At 34.5% G+C, this 15,594-nt stretch overlaps 1 protein-coding gene across 4 annotated transcripts in view; it reads left to right on the top strand.

The window, feature by feature from the left end:
• CENPE (centromere protein E) overlaps window positions 1-15,594 on the top strand; it is an 80,832-nt gene that overhangs the window by 33,320 nt on the left and 31,918 nt on the right. For 3 of the 4 annotated variants that reach the window (XM_012778994.3, XM_075998323.1, XM_075998321.1), the window contains exons 22-34: window positions 381-653; window positions 809-967; window positions 4,843-5,046; window positions 7,048-7,206; window positions 8,698-8,988; window positions 9,104-9,262; window positions 10,120-10,245; window positions 11,555-11,842; window positions 11,988-12,146; window positions 12,348-12,635; window positions 13,067-13,351; window positions 14,225-14,506; window positions 15,057-15,215. In XM_012778994.3, the coding sequence (XP_012634448.2) occupies window positions 381-653; window positions 809-967; window positions 4,843-5,046; window positions 7,048-7,206; window positions 8,698-8,988; window positions 9,104-9,262; window positions 10,120-10,245; window positions 11,555-11,842; window positions 11,988-12,146; window positions 12,348-12,635; window positions 13,067-13,351; window positions 14,225-14,506; window positions 15,057-15,215 (2,832 nt within the window). The remainder of the gene's footprint in view (window positions 1-380; window positions 654-808; window positions 968-4,842; window positions 5,047-7,047; window positions 7,207-8,697; window positions 8,989-9,103; window positions 9,263-10,119; window positions 10,246-11,554; window positions 11,843-11,987; window positions 12,147-12,347; window positions 12,636-13,066; window positions 13,352-14,224; window positions 14,507-15,056; window positions 15,216-15,594) is intronic. The other variant, XM_075998322.1, reaches the window with a different exon arrangement.

Below are 15,594 nucleotides of genomic sequence, written 5' to 3' on the forward strand. Positions count from 1 at the left end.
TGTTTTCTGAGATAGTTCATAAGGAGAATAGAATTCAAGGTTTACTTGAAGAAAATGGTAAAACTAAAGATGACTTAACAACTGTCCAGTTGAATTATAAAAGCACTGATTAAGAATTCCAAGATTTCAAAACCTTTTATATGGAATTTGAGCAAAAGCATAAGATGGTCCTTGAGGAGAATGAGAGAATGAATCAGGAAGTAGGAAACTTTGGTATAAGTTTGGATGCTTTGAAAACTGAGATTGGTACAAGATGCTATCTAAAGAAATAACCTTTAGTCTTCTCGGGTTTGGTGTTTGTATGTGTGTGTGTGCACACACGAACCACACCATGAACTACTCTGCTTTTACTGTGTCTCATTGACTTTTTTATTTTAAAGCTTTCTCACAAGACCCAAGAACTTCAGCAGAAAACATATGAGGATCATGAAAAGTTATGTGAGGTGAAACAGCTAAAGGAGCGATTAGAAAATAGAGACTCTATGCTGCAAACTGTAGAAAAGGAGAAAGCACTGATGACTGAGAAACTTCAGCAAACCTTAGAAGCAGTAAGAATTCTAACCCAAGAAAAAGATAACCTAAAACAACTCCAAGAGAGCCTTCAAATTGAGAGGGACCAACTAAAAAGTGATATTCAAGATACTGTAAATATGGTAAGGTTTTGACTGATTAAACTTTGAAAAATCAGAGCCTCTAAAAACATTATAAGAGCCATCATTTATTATTTATTATTTATGATCAAGTAGTAACTATAAAATAATTTTGTTTCATATACTAATGGAAATTGTTTTATATTTCTCTGACAAAGAATATAGACACTCAAGAACAATTACGAAGTGCTCTTGAGTCTTTGAAACAACACCAAGAAACAATTGAGACACTAAAATTGAAAATTTCTGAGGAATCTTCCAGTAATTTGCACATAGCGGAAAACATAGGAGAAACTAAAGAAGAATTTCAGCAAAAGGTAATGGGTATTTATTTTCAGAGTTTTCATATACTTATACATAAGCTTTTTCTTTAACCTCAAACACTTAGGTATATTGATAATTTGGGTTTTATTTGTTGTTCACAATGGCAATAACTAACAATACTTTTATAAGTTCAACCCTAATGTCTTTAAAATAACTTTGAACATAACTGCTTACAATCAATTTGAAAAGGAAAGGACAAAAAAGTAGTTCAAACTTTGGATAGCTGATATTTCTGAGACCTGATGTATTTTAAATTTCGTTAAAAGCCCCTCTGAATTCTAATAAGATAATAAAGATTGACTTTTAATAATTAGGGCTAAAGTATTTATTTTATGTCAGATTTTTTGTACTAAATTTGCTTAGAGTTCACAATTTAGTCCATTGCAGAAGGGATTGCCTATAATGATATAAAGGGTTTTATTTGCAATGCATTTCTATATTCTTAAAATTCCTTTAAAATATATTGTCAATGGTAAGTTTTTTAATATACTTTCATTTTTGTTATAGTCTGTACCATTTAAATTCAGAATATTTACTACTAGAATTTTAAAGCATTCTTCAATAGGAAACTTGTGAAATAAATAATCTTTCATACATCCACAGCTTAGAATAGTGTACAGTCATATTTTTTTTAATTTGTGGTAAAATATACATAACATAAAATATACCACCTTAATGATTATTATGTATATAGTTTAGTAGTGTTAAGTTCAGTCACACTGTTGACCACCAACCTCCAGACCTGTTTGCAAAACTAAAACTCTATACCCATTAAACAACAGCTTCCCGATTTTCCCTTTCCCCAGGCCCTGGCAACTACCATTCTATTTTCTGTCTCTATGATTGACTATGCTGGGTACCTAGGAATCATGCAGTATTTGTCTTTTTGTGACTGGCTTCTTTCAATTACTATAATGTCTTCAAGGTTCGATCAAGGTTCACATGTTATAGCATGTGTTAGAATTTTCTTTTTATGGTGAATAATTTTTCATTGTATGTATGAGGGGGCATGGAAGAGTTTGTAGGAAATTGAATTAAAAGATAAAAATTAAACATATGAACTTTGTTTTTGAACATAAACTCAATCAAAGTCAAGACACTTTTGTAAGCAGTGATACCAGCCATTTAGTCCATCCATAAGGAACTGGGAGTCCTGGGAATTTAGCCATGTCAGTGCAGTCTTTCATTTCTAGGTTTCAGTGTACAAGCCTTTTACCTCCTTGGTTACATAAATCTCTGTGTACATTTATATACTACTACTCTATAAAATGAGCTGCCCCCCCCCCATTTACTCTGGAGCACAATCCTGCCTTGAAAAAAGGAGATTTTTCTATTTCTGTCTCCCTATGCTTCAGTACTTCTCTCCTATAAAAACATTTTCACTTGCTCCATATTTTATGTCTTGGCTTATTTATAATTTGAATCAACCATGGGCCAAAAGCACTTGATCTTGATTTAAAATTTTCAACTTCTGCTTTTATGATGCGAAGGTTTTTAGATTAGATTTTTGAAAATAAAATGCAACAATCAGTAACTAGAGAAAATCCAAAATGCAATTACAAGACCCTATAGGAAAGGGGCAATAAAAGAGGAAAGAGGGAAAAGGAGGAGTGTGTTATACTCACTTGGGAACTGCTAGGTCCTCTGTTTTCATGTTCTGGAATCATCCATCCATGTCAATAAAAAGATCTACCTGTGGATTCTTTGGGGCAATTCTGTTCATCAGGGGTCGTGTAGTCTGGGATGTAAGACTGACATCAATTTGGTTTTCTATCATGTTTGTGCTGGAATTGGCCATGAATATATAAGAATGGGTATGGGGATTTCCAGGGGTCCCTGGGTCATCTGAGCACCAGGGGCTGCATGGGTAGATCTATCATGAATCCACCTGGAGTGCTCATTTTCAATCCTGCTCCATGTGTCTCTTTCTGGAAATGTAGTTTCTTTCCTATATCGCAACAAAAATTTTTAACTTTGTGATTAGTAATCTTATTCTCCTATAAAGAACAAATTTTTTTCTTTATGTAATAATTAGATCTGTTAGATTTTACTCATAACCGTGGTAGCTAAAATGCCTTTTAGGCTAAATTCAGATTGGAATGTACCTTGAGTATCACTACAGAATACTTTGTGTCAGTCTGCTTTGTATTTATGTATACTACTGTTGTTAGGAATAAAGATGCGACATTCTAAATTATGATATTTAACAAACTAATCCCAAAGACTTATGTTCCCCCCCCCTTAATTTCTCGTGTAGTTAGCTGTGTGCTCACCATTGTCAGAAGCTCATGCGTATTGCCAACAATAAAAGGGTAGTTCAATAAAGTATGATTTATCTACATCCATTCTAGAGAATGAGGCAGCTACTAAAAATTATGATTTGAAGATTACATAACAGCATGGGAAAATAGATATGATCTAAGTAGATAGAAAAGACAAGCTAAAAATAATCATATGTATATAAATATAATAGTTGTGTTTAAGAAAAATTTTTAATAGAAAAAACTCTGGAAGGAAATATACTAGAATTATGATAGTTGGTTATTGAAATTGCTAATGTTAGATGTCTTCCCTTTTATCTTTCCATTTTTTTAATGTGATTATAGATTATCATAAAAACTTTTAAATATGTTTGTGGCCAATATGGAGCTGAACATGTTTAGTGGGCTAATGTAAGGTTATAGAATAATACCCTAATGTTGTGCCAACAATTGTAATAACATCAGTCTCTGTCTCCCTTTACCAATGAGTTCATATACTAGGTTACCTTTGGTTGGTTAGGACTTATTAATATGTATGGATAAATGAATATATATAACATGCTTTTCTTATCAATATATAAAAATAAGTATATTAAGAAAAGATGGGCCGCGCGGTAGCTCACACCTGTAATCCTAGCACTCTGGGAGGCCGAGGTGGGTGGATCGCTCAAGGTCAGGAGTTCGAAACCAGCCTGAGCAAGTGCAAGACCCCGTCTATACTAACAATAGAAAGAAATTAATTGGCCAACTAAAAATATATAGAAAAAATTAGCCAGGCATGGTGGTGCATGCCTGTAGTCCCACCTACTTGGGAGGTTGAGGCAGAAAGATTGCTTGAGCCCAGGAGTTTAAGGTTGCTGTGACCTATGCTGACGCCACGGCACTCATTCTAGCCTGGGCAACAGAGTAAGACTCTGTCTCAAAAGAAAAAAGGAAAGATGAATTATGCTATTATATTATGAGATATATCTCTATCAAAATTATTTTACCCTCTACATATAATAAAACTCTCTAGCCTTTTGTGAGTACAGCTGCCTCCAAAAATAGAGATTTGCTGGGGGTGGGGGATAGGGAATGATTTCGAGCTTTGGGGTAGCGGGGAATAGGTAAAGTGATAGAGTTCAAAGTTGCCTATTCCACTCCTGTAGTAGTACAGAAACAAACTACTAGTAGTATGAAACTTAGAAAGTATTTATGGAAGATATGTACAAAGGAAAGGCAAATATCTTTTATTTATTACATAATTGGTATGAAGTAAGTGAATATGCATACAGTCAGGCTCACCTATCATATATGAAGATAATTATTATAGTCATTCTTATCAGTGAACAGGCACAAGAGCACAAACTCTGGAGCCAGCCATTTGGGTTCAAAACCTGGCTATCTCTCTGAGTGACCATGGACAAGTAACTTTGGCTCTCTGAAGTTCAGTTTCCTCATCTCTCAAATGGGGATTATAACAATACCTACTTTATAAAGTGATAGTCAAAATTAAACGTGTTAAGATAAAAGAATAATACCTGGTACATAATATATGTATTGGCTATTTTATTAATATTTCTGAAGTTGTTGTTACTAACTACAACTTTAATATATTTGTATTTTAGATGGATGGCATAGATAAAAAAAAGAATTTGGATGCTAAAAACTCCCAAGCACTGATTGCAGATGTCAAGGATGATGAAGTAATTGAGCAACAGAGGAAAATATTTTCTTTAATACAGGAAAAAAATGAACTCCAGCAAATGTTAGAGTGTATTACAGTGGAAAAGGAACAATTAAAGACTGACCTAAAGGAAAATATCGAAATGGTAGGGTTTAGCACTGCATATTGGCAATACATTTTCATCTTTGTTTTAGATTTTTATCAACTTTATTTAAGTATAATTTACTGGCAATAAATGTATCTGATGGAAGTGTACAGTCTGATGATTTTTGACAAATATCTTTACCTTCCGTAGTCCCCACCCCAGTCAAGATAGAAAATATTTTCATCATCCCAAAAGTTTCCTCAGACCCTATATTATGTCCCCCTTTTGCCCTAGATACCAGTCCTGATGTACTCACCTTATTCTGTCTCTTCTAGAACTTCATACAAATAGAATCATGTAGTATGCAGTGTGTTGTATTTGACATTGCTTTTTATTGCTGAGTGTTAGTCCATTTTATGAATGTGCCACTGTTTTTTTTCTTATTTCTTCTCCCATTGATGGAAATACGGATCACTTCCAGTATTTGACTATTTTGAAAAAAACTTTGTAAATATTCTTCTACATTTCTTTTTGTGTATGTACATTTTTTTAAAATTTCTCTAAGGTAAATATCTCTATGGAATTGCTGGGTCATAGGAAGGTGTATGTAACTTCATGAGAATTTGCTGCATTGATTTCCAAAGTAGTTATGCTATTTTACATTCCCATCAGTAAATTAGGAGAGTTCTGCTGGCTCCCCGTCCCTCCTCATCAACACTTCATATTTATTGGTGCTTTTAATTTTAGCCAATCTAGTGGGTGTGTACCTTGTTTTAATTTGTCTTTCCCTAATGACTAAAGATGTTGAACATTTTTTCTTGTGCTCATTGGCCATTGTATATCTTCTATAATTTATGTGTTCTCTCAGTGGTGTACTATAGATTTTCTTTGAACAGGTTTTACATATTTTGTTAAATTTGTTCCTAAATGTTTCTCTTATCTATGCTGTCGTAATGTTTTAATTTCATTTTAATTGTTTATTGTTGGTGTTTGCCAATATTTTCACACCTAATTTAGTTTTTATATCTTTGTTTAGGAGCAATCTAATGTGTATAGGTTGAAATTAATATTTGGAGAAGTTCTCTGCGGATCACAGTCAAACTTGACCATTTGTGTTTTAATTTTCTAAGTTTCTTGGTATTGTCAGTTTGGTCAAAAGAGCTGAATATAAATAAGTATACAAACAAAAACTATATTCTCTTCTCTTTCTCTGGCTAGTTTTGTTTTTTGTTTGTTTTTTGTTTTTACCTTGATATGAGAATGTCACTGTGAGTTTACTGACTGGGATTAGCCCAAGACGTGCTAGCAAAGGGTGGCTGCCATGTTGAGCTTGCTGGTGATCGGTGCCGCAAATCAAAGCCATCCCAGTGTTTGAAAAACCCATAACTGTAATCTCATTATTAGTCTGACAGTTTGGCAAAAGAGTTTTTTAGCTTATAGGCAGAAGTGAGTTAAGCTCTCATGATAGAATGCAAAATCCAGTTCTAGTTCTCACAATAGGAATGTAAATTGAACAATAAAGAAACAATATATAAAACATATTCTTGGCATCTATATAATTAAGGCCTCACTTCCTTTTTTTTTTTTTTTTTTTTTTTTGAGACAGAGTCTCACTTTGTTGCCCAGGCTAGAGTGAGTGCCGTGGCATCAGCCTAGCTCACAGCAACCTCAATCTCCTGGGCTCGAGTGATCCTTCTGCCTCAGCCTCCCGGGTAGCTGGGACTACAGGCATGCGCCACCATGCCCGGCTAATTTTTTATATATATATATCAGTTGGCCAATTAATTTCTTTCTATTTATAGTAGAGACGGGGTCTCGCTCTTGCTCAGGCTGGTTTTGAACTCCTGACCTTGAGCAATCCGCCCGCCTCGGCCTCCCAAGAGCTAGGATTACAGGCGTGAGCCACAGCGCCCGGCCTTCACTTTCTTTTTTGAATTAGTCTTTTCCTAAATAGTTTGTCCTGATGTCTTCATTTGTAGGCTGAGGTAAATGTTGATTTTTACCTAATTTCATAAATATAAGTTAATATTTATTTTAGTATCAACTTTTTAAAAATTCTAGACCATTGAAAACCAAAAAGAATTAAGAATTCTTGGAGATGAACTTAAAAAGCAACAAGAGATAGTTGCTCGAGAAAAGAGCCATACCATAAAGAAAGAAGAAGAGCTTTCTAGGACCTGTGAGAGACTGGCAGAAGTTGAAGAAAAGCTAAAGGAAAAGGTGAATTTTTAAAATTATCTTCCTGGCCATTTTTCCTGACTGAAATTTTTTTTGGTAATATATTTTGATCTCCATAGACCTGAATCCCAGAAATAACATGTACCTCACAAATGAACAGATCTTAATGCTAATACTTTAGACAATTTCAACTTACACTGAGATCTCAGTTAACATACTTTGTGAGGATTATATTATTCTAGAGTCTTTAAGTGAGAGATGGCCTATATCATTTAAAGAAATCATATATATTCATTGATCAGATATATATTGAACACTACCATAGACCATGAACTGAGATGCATTAAACAAAAAAGCAAATACCCTGTCCTTATAAAGATATATTAGTCATTCTCTAAAATGTAAGATTTATGACTATCACCATTTCTTTGATGTCTGCAGTTTGCTGAATCGTTTATTTTATAGAAGTGAAGTGCTGTTGTAGTATTTGCTTAAAAGCTAAGACCCCTCTTACAACCTGGGCATTGTAGCCTAGGTGATTCTAAAATGCACCCACAAAGATCTTTCTATGTAAGCTAAGGGCAGTGCCGCATGCATTATAGATAATATATTGTGTTTCTAGTGTTCTTCTGTCAGGTAGTTTTTTTCTTAATATCTGTATTCTTTTAATTCTGATCCCTCTCACTATTTCACCTAATTGAGTTTTTATATCTATTTCATACTTCTCCTAAAGAAGTAAAATGAATAGCCTGTGAAGGTCAATGTCTCAGTATTTGGGGGGGGGGGCACCCCTTATAAGCACTTTATTAGACATGAAAGTAAATTATCCAAAAAGTTTTTAAGAGAGTGAGGAATTAGTTATTTGATAGTGATATTTGTACATTTAATTAGTCTCTTTGCTGTTTTACTTTATCTCATTTTCCCCTTACTTTCTTAACCTATACCAGTGTCCTAGGGCTGCCATATCAAATTGCCATAAAATTGGTAGCTTACAACAACTGAAATTTATTCTGTCACAGTTCTAGAAACTGGAAGTCCAAAATTGAAGTGTCAGCAGTGCCATGTTCCTTCTGAAGGCTCTAGGGAAGATTCCTCTTGCCTCTTCCTAGCTTGTGATGTCTGCCAGCCACCCTTTGGCATTCAGTGGGTTGTTACTGAATCACTCCGGTCTCTGCTTCCATATTCACATGACCTTCTAATCTGTGTCTTTATGTGTCCTTTTCTGTCTCTTATAAATATACTCTCATTGGATTGAGAGACTACTCAGTAGGGTCTCTTCTTAATCATAATCAAATTACATCTGCAAAGGCCCTTTTCCCAAATAAATTCATATTCTTAGATTTTTAGGTAGACATGAATTTGGGCGGGACACTATTCAGCCCACTACAGACACTTATGCCTGGAAGATTAGTTTACTTTTAGTACTACTTGTCTGTGTACATGAGGAGGAGAGGCAGGTCTATTAATGATTTTACATAACAATATTGAGAGAATGTAGACAAAACAGTAATTATAAAAATTGTGCATCTAAAGAGCCAGCAACTCCAAGAAAAACAGCAAGAACTTCTTAGTGTACAGGAAGAGTTGAGTGAGAGGCAGAAAAGAGTGAATGAAATGGAGAATTTAAAGAATGAGTTAAAGAATCAAGAATTAACAATGGAACGTATGGAAATGGAGCGACTTGAGTTGGCTCAGAAACTTCATGAAAATTATGAGGAAATGAAATCTATAACCAAAGAAAGAAATGATCTGAAGGAATTACAGGAATCATTTGAAACGGAAAGAGACCAACTTAAAGGATATATAAGAGAAATTGAAGCTACAGTAAGTTATACCCTTTTCCTTCATCTGTTAAATGTTTCTTTCGAAAACTGAGCAATGGGGTAGGCAATGTTGGGATAATGTTGTTCTATTTCTTAAATTTTACTTGCTAATTAAGGGCCTACAAACAAAAGAAGAACTAAAAATTGCTCGTATGCATCTAAAAGAACACCAAGAAACTATTGATGTACTAAGAAGAAGCATTTCTGAGAAGATAGCTCAAATAATAAGTATTCAGCAGGACTTAGAAAAATCCAAAACTGGATTACAAGAAAAGGTATGTCTTTTCTTCCTCTCAAAATTTGATACTTCTTCCTTCCTTTCTCCTTTAAATAAAAGATAAGCAGTAAGTAGTGGCTAAGTTATAGTTCTTTCATTTATTTGGTAAGGATTTGTTGAATGTCTGATGTGTCAGGCATAGTCCTGGGTTATAGAAATACAATGGGAATAAGGTGGACAAAATCCCTATGCTCCATTGGTAGTAGAAGAAAGTAGCTGATAAATAAGCAGTTGAATGTATAAGATAATATCAGATAATGATAAATGCTATGGAGAAACGAAACATTGGGATAACTGAGCCAACGTGTTAAGCACCTACTGTGTGCCCAGCATTGAGACTATGGATATAAATAAGACATTGTTCTTTTCCCCTGATATAGGCATATAGAAAATTACATGGTACCACTAATGACCATGAAAAGGGGAATAAATCTGTACACATAGAAAAATTGGAAAGTAGCATGGGGGCCCATTTGAAAATGGGAACCATATATTTATTGGAATACAACCTACTTAACTATGATTATTCTCTTGTAGCATTTGGAAAATAGTATAGAAATCAGTGTGAAACTGACTGAATCAACAGTTTGTTGGTAAAACGTAAGGATTGGTTCACTTTTGGTCAAAGCTGGAAAGAAAATTGTGATAGAATATGTCTAGCAGAAAAGTCATGAATAGCTTTAGTTGGAAATGAGGGAAAATGAGTAGATAGGAGTTTGTGCCCCAAGGTAGGCTCTGAGGGTTCAAGATCACTTTCATTGTTGTGGAAAGTATCCTGCTCTTTTCCCTTTAAAAAATTATGATAGGAATAGTAATATTTTAATAGTAACCTTGGTATTTTATGAATATCATAAGATCCCAGAGCTTCATGAGGAACAGGAGCTATTTCCCAATGTGAAAGTAGTCAGCAAGTCTCAAGAAACAATAAATGAATTGGAGTTATTGAAAGAACAATCTACAACCAAGGACTCAACAACACTGGTAAGGATAGAAACGGAAAGGCTCCGGTTGAGAAACTTCAAGAAAGTCGTGAAGAAATAAAATCTCTAATTAAGGAAAGAGACGACCTTAAAATAATAAAAGAAGCACTTGAAGTTGAACATGACCACCTGAAAGCAGATTTTAGGAAACTTTGGCTAAAGTTAGTGTCATCTTTTCCTCCCATTTAATAAATATTTTATAAGAGAAGACAGCTGTTTTCTTAAATATTCAAAAATGATTTCGAAAAAGCAGTGCTAAATTACAAGAAAGGGTAAAGCCAAAATGTATTATTTTCTTTCCTCCTTTAAACCTGTTCCTCCAGCAGCCCATAAAGCATGACTGTCTTTCCTGTCACTTCAGTCAGAAATCTGGGAGTTATTCCTACTGGTGGTATCCCTTTCTCTCTGTTCAATCTACAATCCAAGCACCAAACTCGTTGATTTGAGTATGTGTGTGTGTGTCTGTCTTTCTGTCTGTCTGTCTGTCTGTCTGTGTGTTTGAAATCCTCCCACTTTTCTCTCCACTTTGCACCACCCTCTTCCAAACCACCATCATTTCTTTCCCTGGCTTTCTACATCAGCCTCCTAACCAGTCTCCCACATTCATTCCCACACTCCTCTACTCCAGTTTCCATTCCGAGCCCAAGTGATCTTTTCTTCGTAAATTCCTTTATATCTTACTGTTGCTTTTAAAATGAAGACCAGGATCCTCTACATGGCCTATGAGGCCCTGGGTCCCAGACCTTGCTGGTCTCTAGACTTACTTCAGCTCATTCTTCCTCCTACTCCTTGTGCTCCAGCAACACTTACTGGTCACTCCTTCTCATCTCATCCCCTTTAGACACTCTGATCTCTCTACCTGCAGTGCTTTCTAACTCCTTTTTGCCTAACTAATATTCTTATTCTTCAGATCTCAGCTGTAGCTGTCATCCTTTAGGAAGCCTTCCTCATTACTCACAATAGGTTAGGTTTGACACTAGTGCCTGGGGAGAACCCAGCACCTCTATTTGGTAAGATAATGGCATAAAATCTGTCTTTGTCCCTAAAAGTGTAAGAAAAAGGCAGAGATCATGGAAGTTTCATTTTTATCATTTTGTCTCTATCCTCTAATAGGAGACTGACAACAGAGTGAGCCCACAGTAAAAAAGTGTTAAATACCTGAATAATGGAAGAGCAGGAGGGTGGAAAGATTGCTCTGTAAATGAGTCGTTGATTCCTACCTTAATTGTTTTAGGAAGCATTCTGATTTCATTTCCCCTAAAATAAAATCTCTCCAAATATCAACTATATTGTTTTTTGATTCTCTTAAGATCCAAGAGTCTCAAGACAAACATGAACAGTCCTTCAATATGAAAGAAGACAATGAGACTACTAAAATAAAAAATGAGATGGAGCAATTAAAGGAGGAATTCAAAGCCAAAGATTCAGCACTACTAAGAATAGAAATGGAAAAGCTCAATTTGTCCAAGAGACTTCCAGAAAGTTATGATGAAGTAAATTCTGTAGCTAAGGAGAGGAATGACCTCCAGAGACTGCAAGAAGTTCTTCAATCTGAAAGGGACCAACTAAAAGAAAACATACAAGAAATTGTTGCTAAAGTAGGTTTCATCTTTTCACCATATTTTTTATAGGTATTTTGTAAGCAAATATTTTCATATGCACTACAGCTTTGGGAAAAAGTGTTAGTTTTAATGTAATGGTTATAATTTTTCTATAAATTTCTTGGAATTTCCTCTAATAAAGCACCCGGAAGTGGAAGAAGAACTTAAAGTTGCTCATTGTTGCCTAAAAGAACAAGAGGAAACAACTGATAAGTTGAGAGTGAATCTTTCAGAGAGAGACACTGAAGTATCACACATTCAAAACAAGTTAGAAACAACCAATGATGAATTACAGAAAAAGGTAAGTTGTGGGTGAAGGAGCAGGGGGAAGAAACCTAGGCAGACTAGCTAGGCAGGTAGCTAACTAGATTATAAAGAGTACTATTTAACATACTTAAACAAGGTTGCTTTCCAAAGCAATTTTTTCCTTAAAATAAATAAATTATATGTGTAGTCATATGTATATTTTTGGCTATTAACATATTTTATAATTATTTTTAAGATCCCAGAGCTTCATGAGAAACAGGAACAACTTACAAGTGTAAAAGAAATTAGCGAGATTGAGGGGAAAATGAGCGAACTTGAACAATTCAAGGAGTATCTCAAAGCCAAAGACTCAGCATTACAAAATTTAGAAGATGATAGGCTCAAATTGGCTGAGAAACTTCAAGAGAGTCAAGAAGAAATAAAAAGTATGATTAAGGAAAGAGATGAGTTGAAAAGGGTGCAGGAGGCCCTTCAAATGGAGAGAGACCAACTTAAAGAAAACATTAAAGAAATTGCAACCAAAGTAAGTTTCTCTCTTCTAATGTTTTCTGAATGTAAAAATAGTGTTAAGGTGACAATGATGTTCACTATTAAGTTTTTTAACTTTCCTCTAATCATAAAGGGACTGGAAACAAAAGAGGAACTAAAAACTGCTTACATTCATCTGGAATGAGTACCAAGAAACTGTTAGTAGAGGAAATATTTCAGGGAAGACAGCATAAGATAGCAAATATTCATTGGAATTTAGGAAATTCAGAAGTTGAATTATAAAAAAAAAAAGTAGGATTTGTTTTGTTAAATTAGAAAATGACATCTGATTATGTTTCTATTCATATCCCTTATGAAGGAGAACATACATGAAATTACAATGTAGAGATGATTCCCTTAATTTAGGAACAATTATGTTTTCCTAAAAAACTGCTTGTATCCTAACTTATTTTATGATTTTGTCAGATGCAAGAACTTCAGGAAAAAGATCAATTTCTTAAGATGAAAGCTGTCAGTGAGGCTTGGGAAGAAACTCATGAAATGGAACACTTGAAGAAGCAATTTGAGGCCCAGAAGTTAACTCTGGAAAATACAAAAATGGAGAATGTTAAGTTGACTCAGAGACTCCATGAAAACCTTGAAGCAATGAAATCTGTAACAAAAGAAAGAGATGACCTTAGAAGTGCAGAGGAGACTCTCAAAGTAGAGGGAGACCAGCTCAAGGAAGACCTAAGAGAAACCATAATTCGAGTGAGTTACCATCTCCTACCACCCCCTAGTAGCTAAGACCTTGTGTCCTAAAAGAACAATTGGCCTTAACATTAGTGGAAGTGTAAAATTGGTCCAAAGACTGGAGGGGGTATATTTGGTAATACTTTCCACATTTTTCAATAAGTTTATTAATTGACCCCCAAGTTCAATCGTGGCTATCCTGCACACATTTGCATAACTATGCAAAGATATTTGTAGAATATTTATTACAGCAAATTGCAATAATGAAATAAAGCAAACAAAAAATGGGGAAAATTCTAACCATCCATTAGTAGGGGGCTGGATAAATAGATGCAGCACATTCACATCATGGAATAATACTAAGTCACAGATGAAGACTGTTGTAAGGGTGGAGTGCTGATTTGGAAGTGGCCTATTAGGGAAAGGGGCAAGTTGCCGAGTAGTGTGGGTGAGGACTGGGAGGCCTCAGAAGCGGGCAGGAAGATGTTTACTTCCCTCCCTAAATCTTTCTATACTATGTGAATTGTTTTACTCAGTGTATTATTTTTCTTTCTCTAATAAAGGACCTAGAAAAACAAGAACTAAAAATTGCTCACATACATGTGAAAGAGCACCAAGAAACTTGATAAACTCAGAGGGATTGTGTCACAGAAAACAGATGAAATATCAAATACTCAAATAGAGTTAGAAAACTCTAATGCTGCCTTAAAAGCACAGTTATTTTGTTTTAAGTTGTTACTGAATAACAGAGAGTTTAAATCAGCTCTTTTGTGTATGAAACGATATGAATTAGCTGAAAATTGAAGGCAAATGAAGATTTGCCTATTTAGAGACTATTATTTAGCTTTTTATCTATATTGATATTCTAATTTATTGTATGATTATTTCAAGATCCAAGAACTTCAGGAGAAAGAACATCAACTTCTTAAAGTAAAAAATGATCTTAGGAAAGCTATGTATCAAACAGAGCAACTGAAGAAGCAATTAGACACCCAGAATTCAACTCTGGAAAGTATTGAAAAGGAGAAATTAAGGTTGACCCAGAAACTTCATGAAAACCTTGAGGAAATAGGATTTGTTACTAAGGAAAATGATAGCCTAAGAAGAGTAGAGGAAACTCTAAAAATGGAGCGAGACCATCTTAGGGAAAGCCTTAGAGAAACAGAAGCTAAAGTAAGTTATACTCATTCCTTTTCCTAGCAAGTAAATGTGTTGTTTCTTAAAGCAATGAACCCTTCTTTGAAATGAGCTGTATAGTTGGCAAGAGTGAAATGGTATAACCTTTAAACCTTGAAGTGCATAATTTGATATTGTTCTTGAAAATTTTAAAGTAGCATTTTCTTTATGGAGTTTATCATACATGTATATTGACTCAATTGTTAAATGAATATGTGTGTATATGTATACATACCACAAGGTTATTCACTGTAGTAGTTTGTAATGAGAAATAATTTAAATGTTCCTTAGAAGGAAACTGACTAAATGTGAGCAATATGTCAAGATACGATGCAACACTTAAAAAAATATTATGTGTATAATGTGTTTGCTTCATGGAAAGCAGGAGATTATGGGGAGATGAGAACAAGAAAGAAAAACCTACAGGTTTCTAACAACAAAGGTGTAGAGTAAAAGTGTTATTATTTTTACTAAGAAAATGTATCACTTTATAAAGTACTAGTTAACATTAAGATATGTTATTGGTCTTAAAATTTCTGTAATAAAGGATCTGAAAAAACAAGAGGAACTAAGAATTGTTTATGTGCACCTGAAAGAGCACCAGGAAACTATCAATAAACTCAGAGGAATTGTTTCTGAGAAGACAGATGAAATATCAAACATGCAAATAGATTTAGAAAATTCAAATGCTAAATTACGAGAAAAGGTATTTTTCTGGGGGTTTGTTTGGATGTCCGACGTATCTGTGCCTAAAATTTGGGGGGATGTAAAATGGTTCAGCTGCATGGGGAAATAGCGTAACAGTACTTACTTGAATTGTTTTCAGTTTTTTGCTATCAGTAAGAGACTGGATACATATGTTGTGATATATAAGTTCAAAAGCAGGCAAAACTAATCTAGGATGATAAAGGTCAGAATAGTGGCTCCCTCTAAGAAGGGACACACAGAAACCTTACGGCGTGCTGGAAATGTTCTCTGTTTTAATCTGGGTTGTAGTTATAATATGTCACAAATAATTGAGTTATACATCTAAGATTAGTGTACTTAATGTATATTATACTTCAAAAGAAAATTAAGTTCTATGT

The sequence above is a fragment of the Microcebus murinus genome, chromosome 27 (genome assembly GCF_040939455.1).
Source record: "Microcebus murinus isolate Inina chromosome 27, M.murinus_Inina_mat1.0, whole genome shotgun sequence".
Classification (NCBI taxonomy): Eukaryota; Metazoa; Chordata; class Mammalia; order Primates; family Cheirogaleidae; genus Microcebus; species Microcebus murinus.